Source organism: Onychostoma macrolepis, chromosome 13, assembly GCF_012432095.1.
Source record: "Onychostoma macrolepis isolate SWU-2019 chromosome 13, ASM1243209v1, whole genome shotgun sequence".
NCBI lineage: Eukaryota > Metazoa > Chordata > Actinopteri > Cypriniformes > Cyprinidae > Onychostoma > Onychostoma macrolepis.
The window spans coordinates 22486427-22510505 of record NC_081167.1 but is presented as its reverse complement, the minus strand read 5'-3'; the positions used below and the strand labels follow the sequence as shown (position 1 = coordinate 22510505).

The 24079-nt window shown below is 37.0% G+C and overlaps 1 protein-coding gene across 1 annotated transcript in view; it reads right to left on the bottom strand.

Annotated features, from left to right (window-relative positions):
- wdr27 (WD repeat domain 27) overlaps window positions 1-24079 on the bottom strand; it is a 49903-nt gene that overhangs the window by 12248 nt on the left and 13576 nt on the right. Inside the window, 7 exon segments of the mRNA XM_058795992.1 lie at window positions 3104-3202; window positions 5913-6015; window positions 15892-15989; window positions 19139-19260; window positions 21375-21472; window positions 22167-22300; window positions 23432-23553. Of these exon segments, the coding sequence (XP_058651975.1) occupies window positions 3104-3202; window positions 5913-6015; window positions 15892-15989; window positions 19139-19260; window positions 21375-21472; window positions 22167-22300; window positions 23432-23553 (776 nt within the window).

Sequence of the window (24079 nt, the reverse complement as noted above, 5' to 3'; positions counted from 1 at the left end):
GCCCTGAGGTTTCAATGCACAAAAGCCCTTAATGGAAAGCACAAAAGTCTTTCAGAGGATCATTCGCGCAAGGGCCAGAGACAAGGCAAGACTTCAGACAGCTTCAGCTCTTCTGTTGATATACTGACCAGATGATAACCGAGCATCTATTTCCCATCAAGGAAGATCTCCCTCCCGATCACGTCTCTCTCTCATGGCCCAGAGAATCAGAGACGTGAGCACACACTGAGCTCACTCCAGAGCGCTTTATAAATCCCACACATTTGCAATGCATGAATCACACTTTCCCTCGCAAAAACGTCCTGTAGCACTAAACCAAAGAATACATTTTACAGCCCTGTAAATTACCACTCACCCCTCCCTGCGTTCCACTGTCCAAGGTTACAGCACGTTCGCATCCACCACTGATCAAAAACGGTTACAGTGAGATTGCTAATTTGTTGTTTAAAGTCCTGTCATGTTGTTCCAAACCTATATGGCTTTCTTTTCTCATTTAAATTATAATGAATAGGGAATGCAATGAATTATCAAGGAATAATGACTTAAATGTTGGTCACACAAAAAACTGAAATGTAGCAGTATATGAGTCGTATGGCTTGCATCCTTTTTGAAACCTCAAAGTCTCAGCCCCGACTCATTTTAATTACACAGAAAAACAAAAACTTTCTTTTCTTCCACATGCACTCCAACAAACGTCTTTGTTTGATCCTCATGTTCGCATAACATTGTGACTTTAATGTTCCACAAAAGAGGGTCATACAACCTGAGGCAGAATTGAAATTTTAAGGGTAAGCTGTTCTTTTAAAGACTACTTGAAAATAAATTCATCCTGTCGATTTTTAAAATTGATCTTATTTTGAATTATTCATACATGCAGTTTTATTAATTCATTAATTTTTTTTGACCATGTAATTTTTCATTAAAAATTCTCCATTTATTTTGCACGCATAAAAGCTGGCCCTTTCTTAAAATCAACTGCAAGCTTGCATTCAGAACTGATTCAATCAACAGCCATTGCATTGAACAAATTCCACACCCTGCATTTTTTCTTTTCGGTAATAAGTTTCACCTGGATGTATGTCACAATACAGAAGAAAAGATCTGTCACTACAGTACCTTTGTAACATTGCAACTATATTGCTCAATCCATAGCTACTAAATCAGGACGGACTCACTGGACCCTTGAACCTGCTGGATTCTTCAACCTTTGAAAAAGTTGCATTAAGGTCTTTTTTTAGAGCTCTCCTGTGCCTAAAATAATAACCTTAGCAGAGTACATATACTTGATTCACAGTCCTCCATACACCCAGGATCACAACACATAATATCTCCAACGTTACTCAAAGAATATGCCCCCAAAAAAGTTTCTTCCTCAAAATACACCTTAAGCACAGTTGGCAAAAACATTCATGTGAACATGAGAATGAAACAAAGACTGGAAAGTTGGAATGCATATGACTACCATTCGATATGAGGACTCTGTTTATTAAAATAGCAGTATGATGGCTGTAACAGGCCAGTGTGAGTGATGTGTTGAGTTGTGTTGGCGAACAGGGACCGAGGTGAGGACACACTGGACCGAGCGAGGGGTGTAGAGGCTCGTGCTGTGTCTCACAGCGATCTCCCGACACAAGCTTTGATTCGCTGCTTGAAACCCCCCTGTGGAACCTTTTTCTGTGGATTCATTTAATGGTGAAAGGAAGATGGGGTTCCTCATAGGTCCCACAGCAAGGCAGCGGGACAAAACACACACTGTAAAACATATTCAGCTGCACTCAACAAGATAGGCTGGAATAAAAGAATCCCATTCAGTAGTCGAAGAGATTCTTCTTTTCAATACCTTCATATCTTATGTTATTGTAATCTATGTCATATTTGAGATGGAAGGGAATCTATCTGTCATTTATACTCCTTGCGGTTAGATGCAAAGCAAAATTCAAGACCACAAAAAAAAAACAAGTACACACAAACAGTTATAAAATGTATAGAGGGGCTCTGTTCCAAAATCGAGAGATCTGCATACAGAGGTAGCATAACACAAAGGCTGTTCCAAAAGGTATCTGGTTTTGTTGGCGCCATATAGAGCACATATAGCGCCATTGTGCTGCGGACAACCTGAGCTTGAGTCTTGGCCCACAGACCTTTCCCGATCCCATCCACCCTATCTCTCACACTTTCGCTTCCTGTATCATACTGTCCTATAGCAATAAAGAGCAAAAAGGCAAAAATGCAAAAAAAACCAAGAAAATAATTCTTAAAAAAACCCCAAAGCAGTCATAGCCGTTACCATTGTTCAACTTTTGTAAAATCCAGTTATTTCTATGGGAATCGACATGACCAAGAATATTTCCCTATGCAGATTTTGCATTGGATTACAGTTTGTCATACAAATTTGCCACGTTGACCAACAGAAAGCTGCTTTGTGGTCTATACTGCTGACAAAAGGCGTTTTTTGCCTAGAAAATTTCTTTGAAATTTTGCAGATGTTACCACACCTTTTTCTAATTAAGTCAGGATAGCACGTATCCTTTGTTGGGAGGACAATCCCAGAATGCACTAAAAAAAGTCCAGCAGACGAGGTAAAAGAACTGCAGAATATAAATAAAAATTGTGTACTGTAATTAAAATGGATTCTTAATGTTAAACATAACAGAAATCAATAATGAGTCAAATCTCCCATGCACTTTGTGTAAGAAGCATGCAAGTAGAGCTTCCAAATTAGTCACTTATCTGGTTCCATGATGGTTAGGATGTTGACTTAGAAGGTAATTGCCTATGTAGGTAATACCTTTTTTATTGTATTGATATATGTTCTAGAATCCTAATCTATTAAACCTTTAATCCTTACAATTCAAACCTATAATTAATTCAGCCCAAAGCAGGTAATATACAAACAGTTTTGTAGATAATTTCAGTCTTTCAAGTTGTGTGATTGGTCTTGTTTCTTAAGCCTACTGGCAGACAAAATAAATGCAATTGGTGACTAAAATGACTTAAAGACTAAATTGGCCTAAAACTTTAACATTAGTCATTAGCTGCACTGGTATTGTAGTCTTGTACAGTAAAATGAGTTTATTAGAGTTCTTGATTAATGAGTTTTTACCTCTGGATTGGCAGGGTTGAAAGCCACATTCAGGACTGTTTCAGAGTGTCTCGGGAGTTTATGGAGAAAGTTGCTGCTGCGTGTGTCATATATATAGGCCTGGAAGAAAGGTTAAAAAACAAAGTCTCAGCACAGCACATGAAACACATATTATTCACATCAATATTAACTAAACTGCTTGCCTCATTACATATTCACACACTTTGTAAAATCACATAAACTTTCACACAATGTCTTTAGCTTCAGTATTTAAGAGACTTAACATTTATTGAATGGTGGAGTAATCGTTCTTTAACAAGGATTTACAGCATATCACTTACAGCATTAACAAAATAAATGAAAAGGTTAATAATGCCATAGATGATGTGAAGAAAATCTACAGTATCTGTCATTAACACAGATAAACGCAGGAGACGTATCTCAGCAGACCGGCTGGATACCTCCATATGTTTCTTATTCAGACCTCTTAGGAAATACACTGAGAGTCTTCTGTAGAAGACACAGGTCTCGGTGCCAGAAAGGAGCCAGAGATCGCTAACAGGTTTTTGCAACATCCAATTATGTGTATATTTAAGGCATTTAGCAGATGGCCTTATCTAGAACAACTTACAAATCAACTTCAGCTTGCTTTAGCTTCACATGCAAAACTGAATGTTCAACAGATAGGAGGCCCGTGAGATCTGCCAACACTGTGTCCAAATAAGATGCAACGATCAATTAAAGCTCTTTTCTGATCAAGTTTTATCCTAACCAGCTACCAACAACATTTTGTCAAGGTGTACAAACCATGTAACCATGTTGTTCCAAATGTATATGCATTTCTTTCTTCTATGGAGCACAAAAGAAGTTATTTTGAAAAAGTTCTCTTTGGTTTTTTGTCCATACATACAGATTTGGACTCTCATTGTACATCATTTGGACTCTTATTGTACTTTCCACAGAAGAAATTCACAACGACGGTGCGTAAATGATGACAGAACTTTTATTTTGGGGTAAACTATCCTCTTAAACCGCTTCTGATATGTAATGGCAACACAGATGGTTAAAAGTTTAGGAAAATAGCACAACTTGCCATGTTTTCCATGTCCTCTCTGCTAGATGTGGTCAAAATCAATCACTTTTTGTTGATCATACTTGTATTTGTTGTTTATGGCTTAAACATAATGTGGCTTGGAATTAATGCAATAATGGGGTGATGATAGAGTTCCTTTTTCTGTGATTGTCTTGTGAAATATAAAATGCATCAACAAATTCATCTGGCTTAAGGAAGTCTCAAGACAGCCACAAATAACAGCATAGTAGCTCACTACTGTTGTCCCCGTTCGGCTTCCAAGAAACACTGGAAAGCGGGCGGTGCTGTGGAGATCTTCTCAAAACTGTCCTGCTTTACCCAGTGCCGGCGATTAATAACAGCTATCAACACGCACATATTATTCCACTGACTTGAGCAAAGACTAAACACACATACACAAACAGAGCAGAGACGGCAGTCCTCCCACATCGATGGAGCAAATGGTGACACATATGGAAAAGCAATTGTTCAAAAAGACTAAAATTATTCAGTTCAAATTTGGAATTACGATTTTGGATTATAAGAAAAAATGCAAATTGTTTGTATTTTTAATGACAGCTTAAGATGCATGAACTTCACAAGTTAGTGTAAAATCTGATCATCATGTTCTCCAGCATAATGTAAGAATAAACCGAAGAGCATCTTGTGCTTCAGTGGAAGCAAGGACATCTGACCATCTGTACAAAAACCTTCACACAATCATTTTTACTTGAAACTAATCAAGTTGTGTTCAATTGACCTAGAAACAGGGCCAAATCTTCTCTGTGAAAACCTAAATCTAGGTCATTCATGAGCGTTCGCGTGAGACAAAGTCCATTATTGCGAGTCATTTTTCATGAAATTGTTGAGTAACATCCACAGGTTTTGTTTTTTTCAAGGTCATTGGGACAACAGCTCTCTGAAAGATACTTTTTTCTCAGAGCTCTTTTAACAACAGAACACCATGAAAGTATGGATATCCCACTGTTTTCCTCATATGAGCGAATTGTTTTGACAATTCTGGCAAAAGACACAAGACATGGAGAAGCTCAACATTAAATGTGATGCAGCTGCTGGATATGATAAGACACACTCAGAGAGGGAGAACTAAAGAGGTCAACGGAAAAAAGTGGTCCAGCGATGATTGTAGGTTCCTCTCAAGCTCCCCCTCTAGATAGCATTCGTGGCGTAAATTTTATGCACATTTTAATGCAGTCTTTCCAACTTTTCATCTATCTATCTATCTATCTATCTGTACTTCAAATCAAGGCTTTGCAAAGCATTTTCTAGACAAACTTTGTAATTCCATTTGCTGCAGAAATTATACATTTAACCTTGGAGCTAGAATACTGTCTATATTTGACACTGTCTTTGCAAATTCAACTCCTTTTAAGAGATAAAAGAAAGAAAAACCCCTGTTCTTACCTATAATGTGAGAAATGTGGTATTCAGTAGTCTTGAATGGTGGTTTTATTACAACTGTCAAGATCCACAGGCTCACACTGGGCCAGAACAGGATTATCTGATTTACAACTATTCTGTCCATTTTGTACAATGCTTGTAAAATGTGGAGGTACTATGAATTATTGGTCTTATGAATTCTATTACACCTTGTGTCTATCATGACACTGTAAAACACTCTACTAAAACAAGCAGAAGCTATTCTCAATAAACACAGGCAAAGGATGAGCTGAAGGCAACAGAGTCAAGGCTTACAGGACATTGTAGCAGGAGATATACTACTGTAAATCTACTCACAGAATGGTCCTCTGAGCCAGCAGCTATGAAGCGACCGCAGGGTGAGAAGGCTGCAGTGCAATGGTGACAGCGGTTAACATGGCTGTCATAGCGGCGAACACACCTGACAGAGATGGACAGAAAGAAAGATACATTACTTTAGTTATGTGCCTAATTTAAAAAAATTTTAGCTCCTAAACCAGTCTGCAGACACTTTTTGTATAATAAGCAAGGGTTTAACATTAAATACCATAGACTAAAGTGAATTAACTTTGCCCTTTATTCTTTTAATTCAAATATTTATCCATTAGGATCTACTTCTTTGCAGCTGGAAAATGCATACACCTAGACTTAATAACATACAGCATGTATCCATACCAAATTTGGACACGCTTGCATTATACACAATCGCAATATTCACATTTGACTCAACCAGTCAGTAAGGGGAAAACTGAAAAAAGGAAACACTCAGGAAAGTCAAGTCTTAGGCATGAAAACAAAAGGGTCATCTGTTCTTAAAGTGAATCTGTTTAAAATCAGCTTTTCATTTTCTGGGCTAATTTTGGCTTTCTTTGAGACATTTCCTTTAGTATGTAAATATTCATTGAGCAGACACAACTCATCCAAAGCAACATACAGCAGATAGGAACCATCTTCTGGAACACTGTGATGACTAAGAAGACCAAAACCACAGGATCATTTTCAGTGGCGTAGGACCACACATCTGGAGCCTGTGTTTCCTTCATAAAGGTGCTATCAAATAGTCAGGATCCATGTTTCATCAGACTCCAATGTTTTCCAGGGGGAATATGTAAACAAGTGCTGGAGGAAACTTTAGAAAGCACATGAGAAGATGCTTCACTTCATTACTCCCATGCATGATGGGGGTTGTGTTTTCAATTGCTAGACCACATTTCCCTGCATTCTTCTAGTTTATTCTTATTGACAAAGGTAACATTACATACTTGGAAAAGTTTCAAGTGAAAAGAAAAGCTATTGTAAAACAAATGCTGAATTCAATCTTTAACTTCTCCAGAGGCACACTATGAGTGCTTCATAAAGCTCTGAATGCAGTTTTTCAAGTGGCCAGGTAGTGGCCAAAAGTGATGTCTAGGGGGGATATTTGTACTTAACTTAGTTAAGGTATTTACCTGACATAATTATTTGGCAAGGCAAACTACAGCATATCATGGAATATGGGTTTTATTTATGGGAAAAACAAAAAATAAAGCTTGTAATGACTACAATATAAGGGATGTTGACGTGACATGGCATTTTCATGGTTGCACAGGATAAAAATGATTATAATTAATATTGTCGTTATTTAAAATGCTGTAAATCGTTAAACATTTCTTCGTCCTACATGGAACTGTTGTTAAAAAAGCTGCAGTGTTATTCGATTTTTTTCATTTTTGAGCCAAATGTCAAAATTGTCCTATGGTGTGACTGTCCCAAGCATGGTTCAGTAAATTACAACTTTTATAAATTAAAAAGAAAAGCATAAAAATGTTAATAACTACACCTGGCATAATTGTACAAGTGTCTATTTTAGTAAATGGCAATCATTTTTTTCATCTATATATTTCTGAAAGTGTAGGAACTTAATACATTTTGTCTCTGAAACCCATGTATATGGTGTGTAGGGCTGTAACGTCCCAGTCGATTAGTCGATTAATTGGTTGATACGGTCTGGTTCGACCAAAATTCTGATTGGTCGATGTTTTGCGCTCATTTCATCAGTTTGGCCGCACTCATTTCATCAGGTGGAAAGCACTAATTGCTAATGGGGGTGTTTTCAGAGCACCCCTGTTTCACAGGTAACAGTCTGTTTTCAGAACACCCCCATTGTTTTCACTTTTTTTGGATTAGCCCAACCCACTGGAGAAGAGAGACAGATAAGTAGGCTTTAGAAGGTTTGATGCTGAATATTATTTATTTAATAATAAGCTAGTGGACTCAGCGGTTTGGAACACATATCAATATACATCAGTCCTATTCTAACATGTCAACAACAAAAAAATCGACAGTGTGGCAGCATTTTGTTAAAATTAATAACGGAAAAAGGTTGAATGCAAAGTTTGCAAGCAACAGTTTGCCTTCCACAGCTCGACGACAAACATGACGTATCATCTGAAAGCGGTAAGCTAACTTGTCTGCGTTAGGTTGCCCTGTCTGTTTTTGAGTAGGCTACATGAACATATCAGAATTGGCATATTTCAATATTTTAGTGTAATAATCGTTTTATAACTGCAGGCGCACACATCCGTAATGACGGTAGAATCCCCCAGACAAACCCAGACCACGCTGGATTTTAAGCCTCCTTTATCATCCAAACGGAAAAATAATATCACGGAAGGAATTGTTAACTTTAAATATTCTTTTTTTATTAAAGTGGACGCGCATTTTGTGTTTATTAAGAGTAAAAGCTTTAAGTCTCTTATGTTCAGCCTCGCTCTGTGCGAGCTGCGCAGAGCGGCTGAAATGATAGTGTCTGACAGTTATACTCATAACATATGACAAAAATAATTTTCTAAATTATGTTGCACATTCCTCAAAAGTTCTTGTGATATCACTAGTTGACAACATAGTACTGTTTTCAGAAATCACAGGCTATGATATTGCGCAGGTGCACGTGATGCACCGCTGTCAGAGACGACAGACTCGTGTGTCAGACTCATTTCAGTGCAAAATAATTAGGTCAAAAACGATTTAATATACTGCAAATAGCCTATTAGTTTTTTATGTTTATTTATAATTAATTTAGGCAGACAACAAGGCTACCAAGTACTGAGCACAGTGCGCATCTAATTAATGTAACGTACATTTTTTTTTTCTCCACGTCATTTTTAGTCGATTTTTAGTCGAAAGTTTCAGGACTTCAGTCGACCAAGATTTTCTTTGGTTGATTACAGCCCTAATGGTGTGACACCATATCCTGATTTTATATTGGCCAATTGCAGAGAAAACTTTAATTAGCTGAAGGACCCCATTCATGGTTGTGTTACTGAAGCCCCCTGTGAAGCCCATGATATGTGCACAAGGTCAATTTTTGTCTCAGAATTGTTCAAATATTTAACTTTTTTGGAACCACTTCAAAAGTGCTACGTTTTGTTGTCCTTTGGTGTGACACCCCTAAATTATATTTATTAATTAAAAAATGTATGTTAAACTACATAATCATGGAAAATGATGCAGATGTGTCTTGCAAACCGCTAATGACAGGTTAGCTCAGAATAGCAAGGTCATTAATTGACAGAAAAAGGCTGAAACGTCCTATGGTGTGACAATAAAAACAATAAAAAATTATATTATATTATAAATTATATACAATAAAAATTATGTCTTAAAAAGAGTAGCCATATAGTTTTAAAAAATCCATTCCCATCTTAATGAATATAGTTTGAATATCAATCATATTTAGCTCTGCCACACATACTGTAAACATACTGATTGACTAAGAGACTGAATTTTGTTGATGAAAATTATTTTTTGTTTTGTTTAAAATACATGTTGATATTGTTTGTATCAAAATTATACTTTCTTTCTTCTTTGACATGTTCAAAATTAAATAGAAATAATTTAATAACTACCATTTCAGTCCTTTAGTGTGATGTCCTATGGTGTGACAAACATAAAAGAACCACAGATTTATTTTTATCTAAAAATATCTTAAAAAAACTGTTGAGTATTGCAATAGGGGAGATACAAACATCACTCAACTTAAAATGGTATAATTTTCAGCAATTTTGAACGAATAACAGCAAAGTTTGTCTTGTTGTCAAAGTTTGTCTTGAAATTGTCCAACAAGTCATGGGGAAAAAATTATGTTCATTATAATTTCATACCTTGTCAAGATCAATATTGTACCACTTCTACTATACCTCTTCCAGATGATCCCTGTTTTGCTTCCTAGTAGAGCCTTAAGACAACTTTGCAGTGCAGTTACAACTTTCATTTGGCGGAAAAAAAGGCCTAGACTTAGATACAGTTTTCTATCACTTCCTAGTAGAATAGGAGGATTGGCAGCTCCCTCGTTTGAATTATATCAGCTATCTGCTCAATTAAACTTTATATTGGAATGGCATTTAGACGATCCTAATTCAACCTGGATTAGTGCAGAAGCAGCAGGTATCGGGTCTGTCCCCCTTCGGAATTTATTATATATTTCATCCACAAAATTATCAGATTTAATCAAAGGCAATATAATTCTTTATAATATGGTTAAAGCTTGGAAACTAGCACGCAAAATAGATGGTTATTACGCACATCTTTCACCATTAACACCTATACACAACAACCCAGATTTCCTCCCTGGACTGAATGAGGGGCTATCAAGCTGGAAGAAACAAGGGATTTATGTCATAGGTGATGTAATGGAAAATGATAAGCTGATGACCTCTGACCAGATTATTGCAAAGTATAATATTGATAAGAAACACTTTTTTACTTATCACCAAATACATAGTTTTGTGTCAAAAAAACTAGGATCACCCAAGTGGTATTGGTCTGTCTACATTGGAGGTGCAGTTGAAAAAACTGCTGTCTTCCCGGTCAGCACTCGTTTTTACAATATACTCATAAGTTCAAACAAGGACAATTCAGATAAAGTCAGGGGTTTGTGGGAAATGGATATTGGGGAGGAAATACATGAAGCAGATTGGAAAGCAGCATGTGAAATACCCTCTTGTCTAGCAGATAATGCATCCTGGGAAATGCTGTTTAAAACATTGCACAGGTTTTATTTTGTTGCAATGGATAATGGACATAACCCTTCAGTGGCCCAGTGAGGGATAAAAAATAAATAAATAAATTATATATATATATATATATATATATATATATATATACATATTAAATAAATAGCACTATATGAAAATAAGCGTCTAACAATGAAGATAAATCTCTCGCTTGCTATTTATGTACTATTAAGAGTTTTTTTTTTCTTAATTTTTGCTATATCACACCATAGGACAATTTATGGTACAGTTCAGTAAAAATGTAAAAAAAAAAAACGCAGTGAATGAATTGACGAAGTTAGTGACTAGGGTTGGGCCGATAAGACGATGCCATGATGCCACGATGAAAATACATATTTCAATACTTTCTCTCGCAGTTATATCATTGGGTAATTAAACTGTATATAATTGCGGGCATCAGGGAGCCGCTATTATGCCTGGCATTGAAACTGCTTTTGAATGCACGACTCTTTTTAGTTTCACTTTCACTTTCGAGATTCGCGATTGCACGCGAGTTACTCTGTTTATACTATGGAGCGGCAGAACTTACCCCACATATTTTACAAGATTACATGTTTGTCAGTGGTGCTGAGGATCTGCAAACCATTCGCCATCGTTCTCAGTCATCTCTCTGTTTATGTGGTAAGTGAAATTTTATGTACTGTAATGTTACAGGCAACCGTTAGCAATCGTTATGTGTTTCCCGTGTCTTTCTGAATATGGATTCACGCTTCGGGCACACCCCCTAACTGAACCCCCTCCCCCCGATGTCATCGTCCATCGCGATGTTTAACTGTAGACATCGTCCGATGCCAATTTTGTAGACATCGCCCAACCCTATTAGTGACCCTTTATATTTTCTCAAAGATCAGACTTCATACTACATAAATATAACCATTTCTTTTTCAAAAAAAGGTTTTTTACAGACACAAACAAAACATTTTTACTGCCTATTTGTCAACTACCCATAATCAGTTATTAATATTTCATTGGTTCTCCCATGTTTTGTATTATAGCAAACATTCTACTGGACATTACTCAATAACTCAATAACTCATTACTGCTACACACACAGAGACAAAAACCTATCATTGACCTACAGTCCACAGCGATCCATTTTGAAATTGAATTTGTTAATAAGTACTATATAGATTTAGAAGCCACACAAGACACACAGCTTTGTGGATCATTGTCTTTTTTGGGTGAGAAGTTTGGAACATGGAATTCAAACAAACATGCGTTTATTCGTTGGGAGTTTAGGGTCTGCACTTTGAGCATCCACAATTTAAGAAGTGCTATTTTAAAATCCACAGAGGGGAAATTGCCCTTAGCGCTTAACCCAAACATTTTTACAAATATAAACCTATGATTTGTGCCTAATTAAGAAAGTCACAAAACGGGCATATAAAGTGATTCAATGCTAGCCATATCATTCAGTCCACTTCCTATTATCAAGATTTACGGAACAGCACAACCATATAATAAATTAACTCTTTTAATGAGACTGCATAGACTGCCAAGCATGCTGTTTCTGTGCATACAATAAAAACAAATTAAACAGACAAACAACAATTCTGGCATACACGCGAGCAGACAACTCAAGAAATATTAATATGAAGGTCAAAATATTTTGCACTGCAACAGGAACAGAAAAACATCATGAAACAGATTGCCTGAGGTTCTTGCTCATCACATGAGTGGATCTGGTTGTAGTGTTCAGTGTGATTGCTTTGCACGCCTTTATGAATCCAGGGTGCTTTTTTGAGGGTTTCACATCCTGTGAAAGCCAGGTTAATCTGTTTCTCATTACCAGAAAAGATTATGCTTTAAAAGAAAGCATAAACAAATTTATTGTGTAAAGCCCACATATTTTCTTCGCATTTAGTCAACCACCAGAGCGGAAACGAACATCATGCCAACCGGAGAACCACCAGAGACTCAGTCACCTTTAAAAATCATAACAAAAATAAACTCTTGTATTATGCAATGGCACAATTCAGCTATGAAAATCTACATATATCGTATAAGATGTGGTATGTAATTGTGTAGCTTGCTGGTGTGCTATTACTTTCTAAAGAGATCTAACTGAAAGCAAAAAGTCCCATAACCACCAAGCAACCACCCAGAACACTCTACTGCAAAGCACGTGCATAACATATTTTTTTCTGTCATTTTGATTATTCCCCTTTCAAGGAGGTGACATGAATGACTATAAACAAGCTGAGGACTCTGCCAAAGTGGCTGCCAGTTTGGAGTCGATCCCAAAAATAATCGATTCTCTGATTCTGAGGCATTGAGAATCAACAGTCGATTTTAAAGATCATATCTGTTCACTTGTTCATTCTTTCTGTATGTTACATACTAATTATATAATGCAAAAAATGATAGCTGCAATTAGCTATCACAAGCTAAAAGTTAGCATTAGAATAACTTTCCTGGATTTAACTTGAGACAACTCAAATATCAAAAATAACTTCCTATTTCAAGCTGACACAACTTAAAACTGATACTAGCACTATTTCACTAATAAAACACTAGCAAAGCTTTTAAAAAGACAGAAGCTATTAAAGAAATGAATTAAGAATGTAAAAACACTAAAACAATCCCACCATCCCACCAGTGGTGCCCTGACCTCCTGAGCAGCTGAAGACACAGTGATGTTTCAGAAAAGAGTTTTTAGAAGGTCTTTAGAAAGCAGTTCAGGATCTGTTGCCAGTATTTCTTATACATAATTCAAAATCCACAGGGCTGCTGCTCCCCTCTTAGCCTGAAGTTCGATATACTATTTTATACCTGTAAGGAAGCATTTTAATTGTGATATGCAAAACATACAGTCCCAGAACAAGCAGAGAAGGGTGACAGTCTTCCAGAGCTCCTTAGCTTTTGGCTGAAGGTTTTGTCTTAGCCTGTGGAATGATGCCACTTGTGTTTTAAATGAAGTCTGGGGGGAGATAAAGCCATTTCACGTGCTTAAAGTCGGAGCACTGTGAAAGAGCCAGCCGTTGGAAAAATACACATAAAATGGCCTGTGTCGAAAGACTTCATTGCCAGACCTCAGTTTGTCAATGACTGCAGGCAAATGATGTCACTAATTCTCACATACGCTCCCGTCCATGTTTCCCATGTTTGACCTGCATTTATCTTTAGCATTCGGTCTTAAGTGTTTTTCATGATTTCCTCTCTTTGACAATTTTCCTTTCTCTTTTCCACTGGAACTAATCCTTCAAAGAAGTGAAAAAAAAATGCTGTCCTGCAAGGCTGTTTTGGCCAGTCACTGTAATGATGCCATTTTTCTGTAACTCAAGAGCGATCAGTCACTTGGTTTTTACAGCTAATGTGACATTCCATGGTCCCATGAGCAAAGATGGCAAAATTGAACTTCAGAGGGGTCGTGCGGCAGCAGAAAAACTGCCATTGGGATTGAATGGGAAAGATAATGGATAGCTTTCTGTAGATATTATAGACCTCCTTGGAGAGGAAACTGTCAGTTGTGAAACTTACAGTATGTTTACATAATATATCGAACTTTATTTTAAAGCAGAGAATTCATGCTTCGTTGAAGCTGTTCATTTGTGCAGGGATGGATGAGGTTGTTAAATGCCCCTGACCAGAACCTGACCTGGAACTCGGTGCAAATATTTATCAAGGCAAGAAAAAGGTATTTGACAGTTTCTGGAGTTTGAAAGTAGGAGCAGGAAGATCTCCAAGCATAATAGGATGCAGGATGTATAAGTATAGAAGCAATTCACACCATTTCACAAGAATAAAATATCCATTCCTTCTGCTACTCTTATAAGGTAAGTTAAACTAAATGGAGAGGTTCAGCTGCAGAATATCTATACATACATAAAATATCATTAGGTTTGGAGAAAAATATGTTCAGAGTCTGGAACTTTCCACACAGATTCCTGTACCTGTACTTGCTGTCTCTGCTCTAGTTTTGTTTCTCCTTTCATTGAACGATAGACAGGTCCAAAATGCTATTTCCACCCTGATGCATTTACAGAGTGTTCTTCAATAGTTCACTCAGAAATGAAAATCTGTCATCATTATTCTCCCAAGTTTGTTTCCAAAGCTGTGTGACATACAGAACTTTCTTCTGTAAAACATAAAAATTTGTTTTTTAAAGAATATCCTGGCCATTGTTTTCCACATATCAAAAATGAATGTGGACTGGCTCTGTAAAGCTCCAAACAAACAAAAAACACCATAAAAGTAACATAAATATTGTTTACAGAGGATTTGAATAGAATAGAATACAATAAAATATTTTTTGTATGTATATATACACACACACGAGGGTTCACAAATTATTTCAAGTTTGTTCAACTGTTACTTTAGGAACACTATGTAAACACATCAAGTTGAAAAAAAAACATAAAAACATTTTGCACTAATCTGTCGTCCTATGGAGAAAGAAACAAAACTAGAACAGTGACAGAAACTATAGGTACCAGAATATGTGCAGAAAGTTCCAGACTCTCCAGACTGAAAAATATGCATTTGCAACATCATGAGGATGAACAGATTTCAAATGATAAATGGATATGAAAACATGTTCACCTTGAATTATACAAGCACTAAATTCATTTTGAACTTGAACTAATTGAATAAAGATTCAATTTTGAATTTATCAGCAGGTTTATTTTTCTATCTAGTTGGTGTCTATTTATATATTTAACATGGTCTTACACAGATCAGTGAGGGACTGTGAAAGAAACAGCACTGCTGTATTTACTCAGTGTTCAAGTAAAGCAAAATGGTTACTGTTAGGTCAACTGCACAGAAAGAATTCTTTCCAAAGCCCTTTTGGCTGAGGTCCGGCAAAGACTTAGCTTTGAGAGAATCTGGAAATTTTGGATTCTTAGTTCAAATGATATATGTACCTTTCTGACTAGACTTAATCCTGGTTGATCTTAACGATCTTATGGGCATTATGTAATAGTAGTATCCCACAAGCCTATAAACACCCTGGGATTCGACCATTACTCGCTTCTCTGAAGGACAGGTTATCAGTGCTTTAGTGAGGTGAAAGCTTGAAAATGTATTCTAAGCTGGAAAAACATAACTTAAGCATCATACAGTATGTAGAAGGCCACTGCAGCTAACTAAATCATATGAATATTGTCATCTTTATAAAAAGATATTTTGCATCAGATAACTATTGAATATTCAACATTTAGGTCTCTAAATGGAATTTTACTGTGAATTTTGCTGTCTTTCCCTCTAAAGGTCTCAGAAAACTCGGAGATTAAGGGACCTACCTTGCAGTGCGCAGGTCCCACAATTTCAGACCATCTGTTATTGCACTGCTCAGGAAGAGATTGTACGATTCCAAGGCCTGTGTACAGAACGGGGATCCCTGTAATAGGAGACCCAAAGGAAAGAGTCACACCAAAAGAAATAGGCACAACAAAAGGAAATCAAAATCCTTAATAGGGAAACATTGGCAAACCTGCTAGTAACTAACAAGGGCACAATTAGACTGATATTTAGAGAGAATATAGCAGCTTTTTAAAGTTTACTTGTGATTTAACAATTCTGTGAGCTGCAAGATCAGGTCAGCTTTTAAATATACATGTCAAAATATTTTTGAAAGAAAACTTTTATGCTCACCAAGGCTGCGTTTATTGATCAAAATAGAATGATAGAACTGGTACTTTTGCTAATAATTATTACAATTTCAAATAATTGTTTTCTATTTGAATACATTTTAAAATAAAATTTATTTCTGTGATAGAAAAGCTGAATTTTTAGCACCAAGTCCTCTAGTTTTTAGTGTCATATGATCCTTAGGAAATCATGCTAATATACTTCGTATTATTTTCAATGTTAAAAAACAGTTGTGCTGCTTAATATTTTTTTTTGTGGAGAGTAACAATCATATTATTAAAAATCATATGATCCCAAACTTTCAAATGGTAGTCTACATGAATTGCAAGAAAAATGATCATATGACATTCATCTCATTCATATAAAACTACTATCTTAAATGAATGAGTATTTAATTATCATGTTGACCAATCATAGAAGAGACTCAAATCTGGTGGGAGATTGCAAACAATCTGCACGTGCATGCTGAAAGTGTGCAGACTTTCCAGAACTGAAGTTAGACCAAAAAGCCAAATGGAATGGAAATGTTTGTCATACATTGTGGAAGACAGAAGAAACCATCTCTCTCACCCTAACACAAATACAGATGGTTTAAGGTATCCTGCATGGCTACTCACACACAATTAGACATTCATCAGAAATATTCTCTACGAATGTGGCTTTAGAAAGTGGAACATGTTGCCCATGGTGGAGAATGTAGAGTAGCTGAGAAGAGAAAAGATTTGTTGTAAGCTCATTCACAGCTGGCAAGAATTCCCAGCGATCAGCTCTCTTGATCCCTCTAGGCGTCTCTAATGCATGGGTTTCTTGTTGGAGGATCCCACATGTACGTAAGAGTCAGGTTGTGTTATTGTGAAGAGATCAGACTCACAAATACAGCAGACAATGTGTAACGTGACTGGAGGCTGGTATGCTGGTATGGAAAGTGGCCACTCGGGGAACGTGGGAGAGTGCCTGCTAGCTAAAGCCATTATACTGCGTTAGATCAGCTAATCCAGTCCACTGTCCACTTGTGTACCCAACTAATCTCAGCTGACCCTCTCAAACTGGGGAGAATCTGGGGCAACGAATACTCAAAACACGTGATACACTATGCTCTCACGTCATACAAGTAAAGACTTTGAGTAAAGACAAAGAATGCTGAAAAAATGTAGCTTGGTTTCCACAAAATATTAAGCAGCACAACCATTTTTCCAATGGTTTTCTGTTTTGCGAGCACCAAATCGGCACATTAGAATAATTAGAGCAATTTGTGAAGAGTGCTGTGATATTGGTACCTGGAGTAATGGCTGCTGGAAATTACAGAAATAAATTACAATTTAATTTACAATTAAATTAATTTTGATCAAATAAATGCAATCTGGACCAGAATAAAATACTTTTTTCAGGTGGACGGAGTGCAATGGTGAAATCCATGTTGGTCCAACAAAATTTGAGATGCAAAGGGACAGTATTAAGACATTCGTAAGACATCACCCTCTACAGATGGAATGTGCTTACCCAACATACTTGGCTTAAGTCAGATCCTCCCTCAACTTATTTCATGTATCCATCCTAATCTGCAAACCTGAGGGATTTAGAGCAAGATACTGAGCAAGATAAATGAGACACGCGAGACCTACAACTTAGGCCCACCTTGGAAAACCTCACACAACTGTGGTTTGGATTGTCCCAAGTAAAACGGTGAACTTTTATCCTTAAAAGAAGAAGACATCATATCTTGCATAACGTTCAGAGAGGCCTTATATAATGGGAGGATGGGAGTGCCAAACTGCAGAGAAAATTTGGTTTGGACAGTGGATTTGTTAAGCAACTCCAACACAAGCTGAATCTGATCTTTTGCCTTCACTTCCTTCAAGGTTGCCACACATTAAAGTTGAGGTTAAACTTGGAAATCCAGAACCGTCTACTTGTTCCTGACTACACTGAAATTTTGTTCAAAGCAGCCTGAATAAACTAATATCTGGGAACGGACGGTAGTATTAGTACTCCATGGGCCCCTTTTCCCCACAGTATGATTTCACAGCAAACAAAACTCATACAATCAGCTTCATTAACTATAATTATCTTTAAGATGTAGGCTCAGTCAGTATTTCCTTGGTATTGTTTCTGAAAGTGACTTCATCATGGATATGAGGTTAACCCAAAAGCAAAGTGAGTCAGAAGCAAAGCGTCTTACTTTAGGTTTACAACAAACCCAGAGCATAGTCCAGTCTCACAATAAAAATACATACACTACCCACAAACAGCTTAAGTGGTTTGTAATTCCAATTTTAGTGATGTAGCTCAAGGGTCACCACCAGTATTGAGTTGTGTGCACCTTGTAAATGACCACTGAGGTCAGAAAATTCTGAGTGGAAACAGCACTGGTCTCTCTGCAGCATGAGCGTCACTGCATTGTTTTTAAAATGATGAAGACAGTCACGACAAAACAAGTTTTAGGGCCTGGAGTAAAGGGTTGGTTGTGAATACTTGCCATTAACATAATAAACACTGCCATTCAGTAAAAACAGTTAGGCCTACTTTGTTTCCTGTGAAACAGGAAACTTTTTTGTGCTGCTGTTCAAAAGTTTGGGGTTAAAAAAATGTTTTAATGTTTTTGAAAGAAGTCTCTTATGCTCATCAAGGCTGCATTTATTTGATCACGAATACAGAAAAATATTGTGAAATATTATTACAATTTAAAATAACTTTTTTCTATTTAAATATGCTGTAAAATGTCATTCATTCCTTTAATGGTAATGCTGAATTTCAGCAGCCATTACTCCAGTCTTGAGTGTCACATTGATCCATCAGGAGGAATGGTGGAAAACCATTGGTCTACATAGTGCATCAGTCCATTTAATTCAAGAAAGCAAGAAAAATCCTGGCCGACATCATGTGCTCTCATTCTCTTACCTTGTTCTGGGTGAGGTGGTGGACAGCTCGACAGTGGGCATCAGGGATCTGAGTGGCCATACAGCCCTGGTTCATATCAAACACCTGGATGGTGCGGTCAGCGCCAGCAGCCAAGACGATATCTGACACACTGCGGTTAAAGAGATACACTTTGCGTCCTGTCATTTTGAATAAAATCTAATACCGTTATATAACAGTATTGGACAATGAGGCAATGAGATTACCCTCTACATTATGCTCTGTAAAAGTTATATTTCATAATCCAAATTACACGCATATAAAACAATAACAAAGTTACACAAGAAAATCTTATTATTAAGCTAATGTGTTCCACTGTATGTGTTGCCAAATCAGGTCTGCCACATTACCTCACATAAGGATAAGATGACGTTCATCATGAAAAACTGCTGGGTTCAGAACATTTACTGCTTAATAAATTACATGTAAAACAATTAAGGATTAAAGTGCTACTCCACCCCAAAATGAAAATTTACGCCCATTTCGTTCCAAACCCGTAAAAGCTTCGTTCGTCTTCGGAACACAATTTAAGATACACTGTAAAAAATGACCGTGATTTTAACGGTAAAAAACTGTGAAAATGCTTAATGGTAAGTTCCTGTAAAATTTACAGGGAAAAACCGTAAACTGACGTTCCCAGAATTCCCTCCATTGCATTTAAAATTTTGTTTGAATTTGATGTTTTTTCTTTGAAATAACTATGTTTCTTCTTAGTTTTTTCTTATCAGTTATATTTATTACAGTTGTATGTTACATCTAATGTTGTTAAATTAATGCTTATTGCATATTTCAGTTTAATGAGTCTCACCATGATGGTGTTTAGTGTTTGTGTGAATGACACTGTGCACCTTCTATATATGTTATTATTTAAAAGCTGCTTCTTATGGGCTTTGGTTCATCATGTGACATCATGTAAATTTATAAAGCGACAAGAATACTTTTTGTATGGAAAGAAAACAAAAATAATGACTTTATTCAACATATTCGGCACCGTAGCGCCATTTTGGAGAGTATCGCTGCACGCAAATAGCGTACGCTCTTCTGTTTCAGCCGCGACACACAGATGCGCTGTTTTCATTCAAATCAAAGTGTAAATACACATAGAAGACGTATCCTTGTGTCGTGGCTGACACAGAAGAGCGTACGCTATTTGCGTGTAGCGATACTCTCCAAAATGGCGCTACGGTGATGCTACGGTGCCGAATTTGTTGAATGAAGTCGTTATTTTTGTTTTCTTTCTGTACAAAAAGCATTCTCGTCGCTTTATAAAGTTACGGTTGAACCACTGATGGCAGATGGAGTATTCTGATTACGTCTTTCATACTTTTCTGGGCCTTGACAGTGTTATTTACTTGACAGTCAATGGGACAGTCACAAACCTCCCGGTTTTCATCCAAAATATCTTAAATTGCGTTCCGAAGACGAATGAAGCCTTTACGCGTTTGGAACAACATGGGGGTAAGTGATTAATGACAAAATTGTCATTTTGGGGTGGAGTAACACTTTAAAGATGAAGACATAGGATATTGAACAGATATGAATCAATTAGACTACCACTCAAAATGTTTGCATACTTGACTGAATTTACCAAGAGCTTAAAAAACTTGATGTAAAAGCTTAAATGCTTTAAATTCAGTTTGTTCACAAATATGAAAGTGTGTGTGTAAGGGTGTATTATTCACACCAGGAAAGTCCGCTAGTTCACTCGCTTTGGTCCGGACCAAATACAATGTTGATTTTTTTGGTTTGGCGCGATTTGCTTTCACACTGCCCTTTTTGCAAGTGAACCAGAAACTGTAAACAAAACAACATGTGTGCTTAAGGTCATCCATTCATTGGTTTATCCATTCAACAGTACCGGAGCTCGTTTGGAAGTGATCTCTTCATCTGGGTCTCGGTATGGTTGTTTGGTCCGCACCCGAGTGCGATTGCTGTATTCACACCTGCCCAAAAGATCCGCACCAATGGGGGAAACTAACTTGAGTTCGATTCAATCAAACCAAACAAGACAGGTGTGAATACACCCTTAATTTCTGTTAAAGGTATGCAAAATATTGAAAATGCAAAATATTCTGAACGAACCTGTGTGTTATTCATACTCAAAGGAACTGTGTGTTATTTATAGTTAACAGGAATATTGTTCTGCTCATGCACTGATACCTTCAGCTATTGTTGAACTGTGCAAAGCCAAAAGGCTAAGTCAGGTATTTTAGGATACAGGAGTAGAAGTCATTGATGGCTGACATTGAAGTGATGTCAGTTCCTGATTTCATGCTGAATTTACTGGCCAATTTAGACTTGCTTCTTTGCTTATACCTGTGATTAAATGAAGAGGAAAATAAAATTAAACACATTCCATAAATAAAGATTCTGTACTTATTTCAGAATTGTTTCTATGGATTATAACAAAACACTGCAGTTGAAGCTGTGTGCACTTGAACCTACTGTACATATGGACCACTTTACAGAAATATGGCAAAAAAGGAAAACACAGTCTATCTGTTTGTAGAGATTTTCTACCGCCTTACATAATGCTGTAAAAGGACTTAACACATAATTATTCTATAGATGATGTTCCATCATAAACAGAATATTATGTGCAAAATCTGGCTGATGTCTCCTATGTATCTCTTCCAGGAATTCCCCAACACTTGTATTTAGATATACAGTATAAAGACTGGGATTCTTCTCTGATTCTTCAGAAATATCGTACAGATTCTCCACTGACGAGTGCTTACCCCTCTAGCACAGACATATTTCACCATGACAAAAATCTATACAGAAATTCTACACTGCTTCCTGCCTTAGAATATGAAATATATGGTTGTTAAATTAAACAGGTCTGACTAGAGCTTAAATTAGGATTTTTGAGATGAAGCACCCTAAAATCTGATAGCCTGGCATATTCCCAGATTTTACAAGCCCTTGAAACTGAACCTTTCTTATGGCAGAAGGTCACCAACACCCTGTGTTTCTTGTTACTTGCTCATTGTCTATTAACTGCTTGTACCTCTTGATGTCATCTCTCATGGTGTCCAGATGGTAAAGGTACAGAATTAGATTTGATCCTGACGCCAGCAGTAAAAACTTGTCCAGATAATAAAACTGTGCACTTCTGATAGGGTTTGCAATCCGGTCATCTCCCTGGAGAACCATGAAGTTAAACAAACAGTGCATTAACAGACAGTCAGTAAGACACATCAACATCGCAGTTTATTAATAGCCTTTAAATAAGTGCTAAGTGCATTCATGTCACAGCACATAAAATTCAGCACCATATCAGCTTAAAATATCACAATCTCAGTCATTCTCCCTTTTTACCAAAGATGGAGTGTGAAGAGATAAATGAGGATAGAGGAATGTTGTTTTTCTGTCTGGATATTATGAGACTAATGAAAGTCAATGAGTGACAGTTTGGTGAGTGGAATATGATTGCTACTGTATATTTAATGTACTTCTTGTATACAAGTATGTGAATGTATGTAGCTTCTAGATTTTTAATGCATTTTTGCCTCCCAAAATGTGTGCAATTACAGTGTGTGTTCCATTACCATCTTTACCACATTAGAATAAACTGTCTGCTTTTATTATGCTACTTTTGAATTATTATTCTTATTAGTAACTATTATTATTATTTTTTTTTACTGTTTATGCTACCAGCCAAACATTTGTCTGTTTGCATGCTTACTTGAGTATATTTCTAGCCAAAATGTCTAATATGTTTTTATAATCCGCTTTCAAAATTAAGTAGCTCAGTTTATTATTGCAGACTCAGGATTTTCTCTTTAATATAAATGACACAAACACTGATGCATTGGGTCATATTTGGCTCCAGATACAGACACAGATGCACAGGTCTAGGAGGCTGGGTGGGAAGACACCAGAGAGAAACTCTGAGCCAGAATGTGACTGAAGAAAACTGATTTGAATGAACTTCAGTTGTGTTGGGGGTTCTGGGAAAGAGGGAAATCAGGGTTTAGAGAGGTCTGCAAGTGTTTAGAGGACTGATGTGCTGACCAGGGGCCTGCACAGATGCCATTGACGTTCCAACAGAGGAACACTGCCAAGAGAAACACTTCCCACAAGCGTACGCATTCAAATGCAAATTAATTTTTTGAATCTTAAAACTTTTCTTCACATATTTTGCTTATTGGTTCACTCTGAGCTGGACTTGACAATAATTGTAGGTACTGCATAAGCTCAGAACTAATAGCACTTTTTAAATTGCTCATGTCAGTGCAAGGACTGTATTTGGTTTAATTGTTGATACGTTACCATGGTCAGAACAGGTTCAGAAGCATTTGCGGTCCAGATGCAAAGGGTGGGGTCCTCAGAGGTACTCAAAAACCACCGCTTACTGTGACTCCAGCATACAGTGTTCACAGCCTTACTGTGCCCTACAAAAAGAAAACAACAGAGCCACAATTTTGATGCCAAAGACCCCAAAAATGATGATCACCTTGCAAGGGACTCCCATACCATAAATACACAGGTATAGGCAGCTATATAAGATTATAAAATATTAAATACGATTAATACATGTATTAGACTATCACTGGCCTGTGGCGATTACGTGATAGGTAGGTGGTCAGATACTTTCTTAACTGCTGTTTATTTTGTTATTGAGAGGAAAATGTGCAGCACGTATTAATATAATCATCTTAATGCAGCTCTCAGCAGCATGGGTGGCATTGTGATTTTCGCTAACAAGATACTGATGCAAAGGCATTTCCAACAGCTTTTTACCCCTAAGAATGAAAAAGAACATCGCTGTGAGTATATCAGGCCATAAGTCCAATGAAAAGAGCATCTATTTCGGGGACAGGAAGGGCCTCCAAAAGTCAGAATTCCCCAACTGTCAGTTTCAGCTGTCAGTATCAAGTGCTGTCAGAATGGCATGCAAAAATCGAATACTGAATCAAT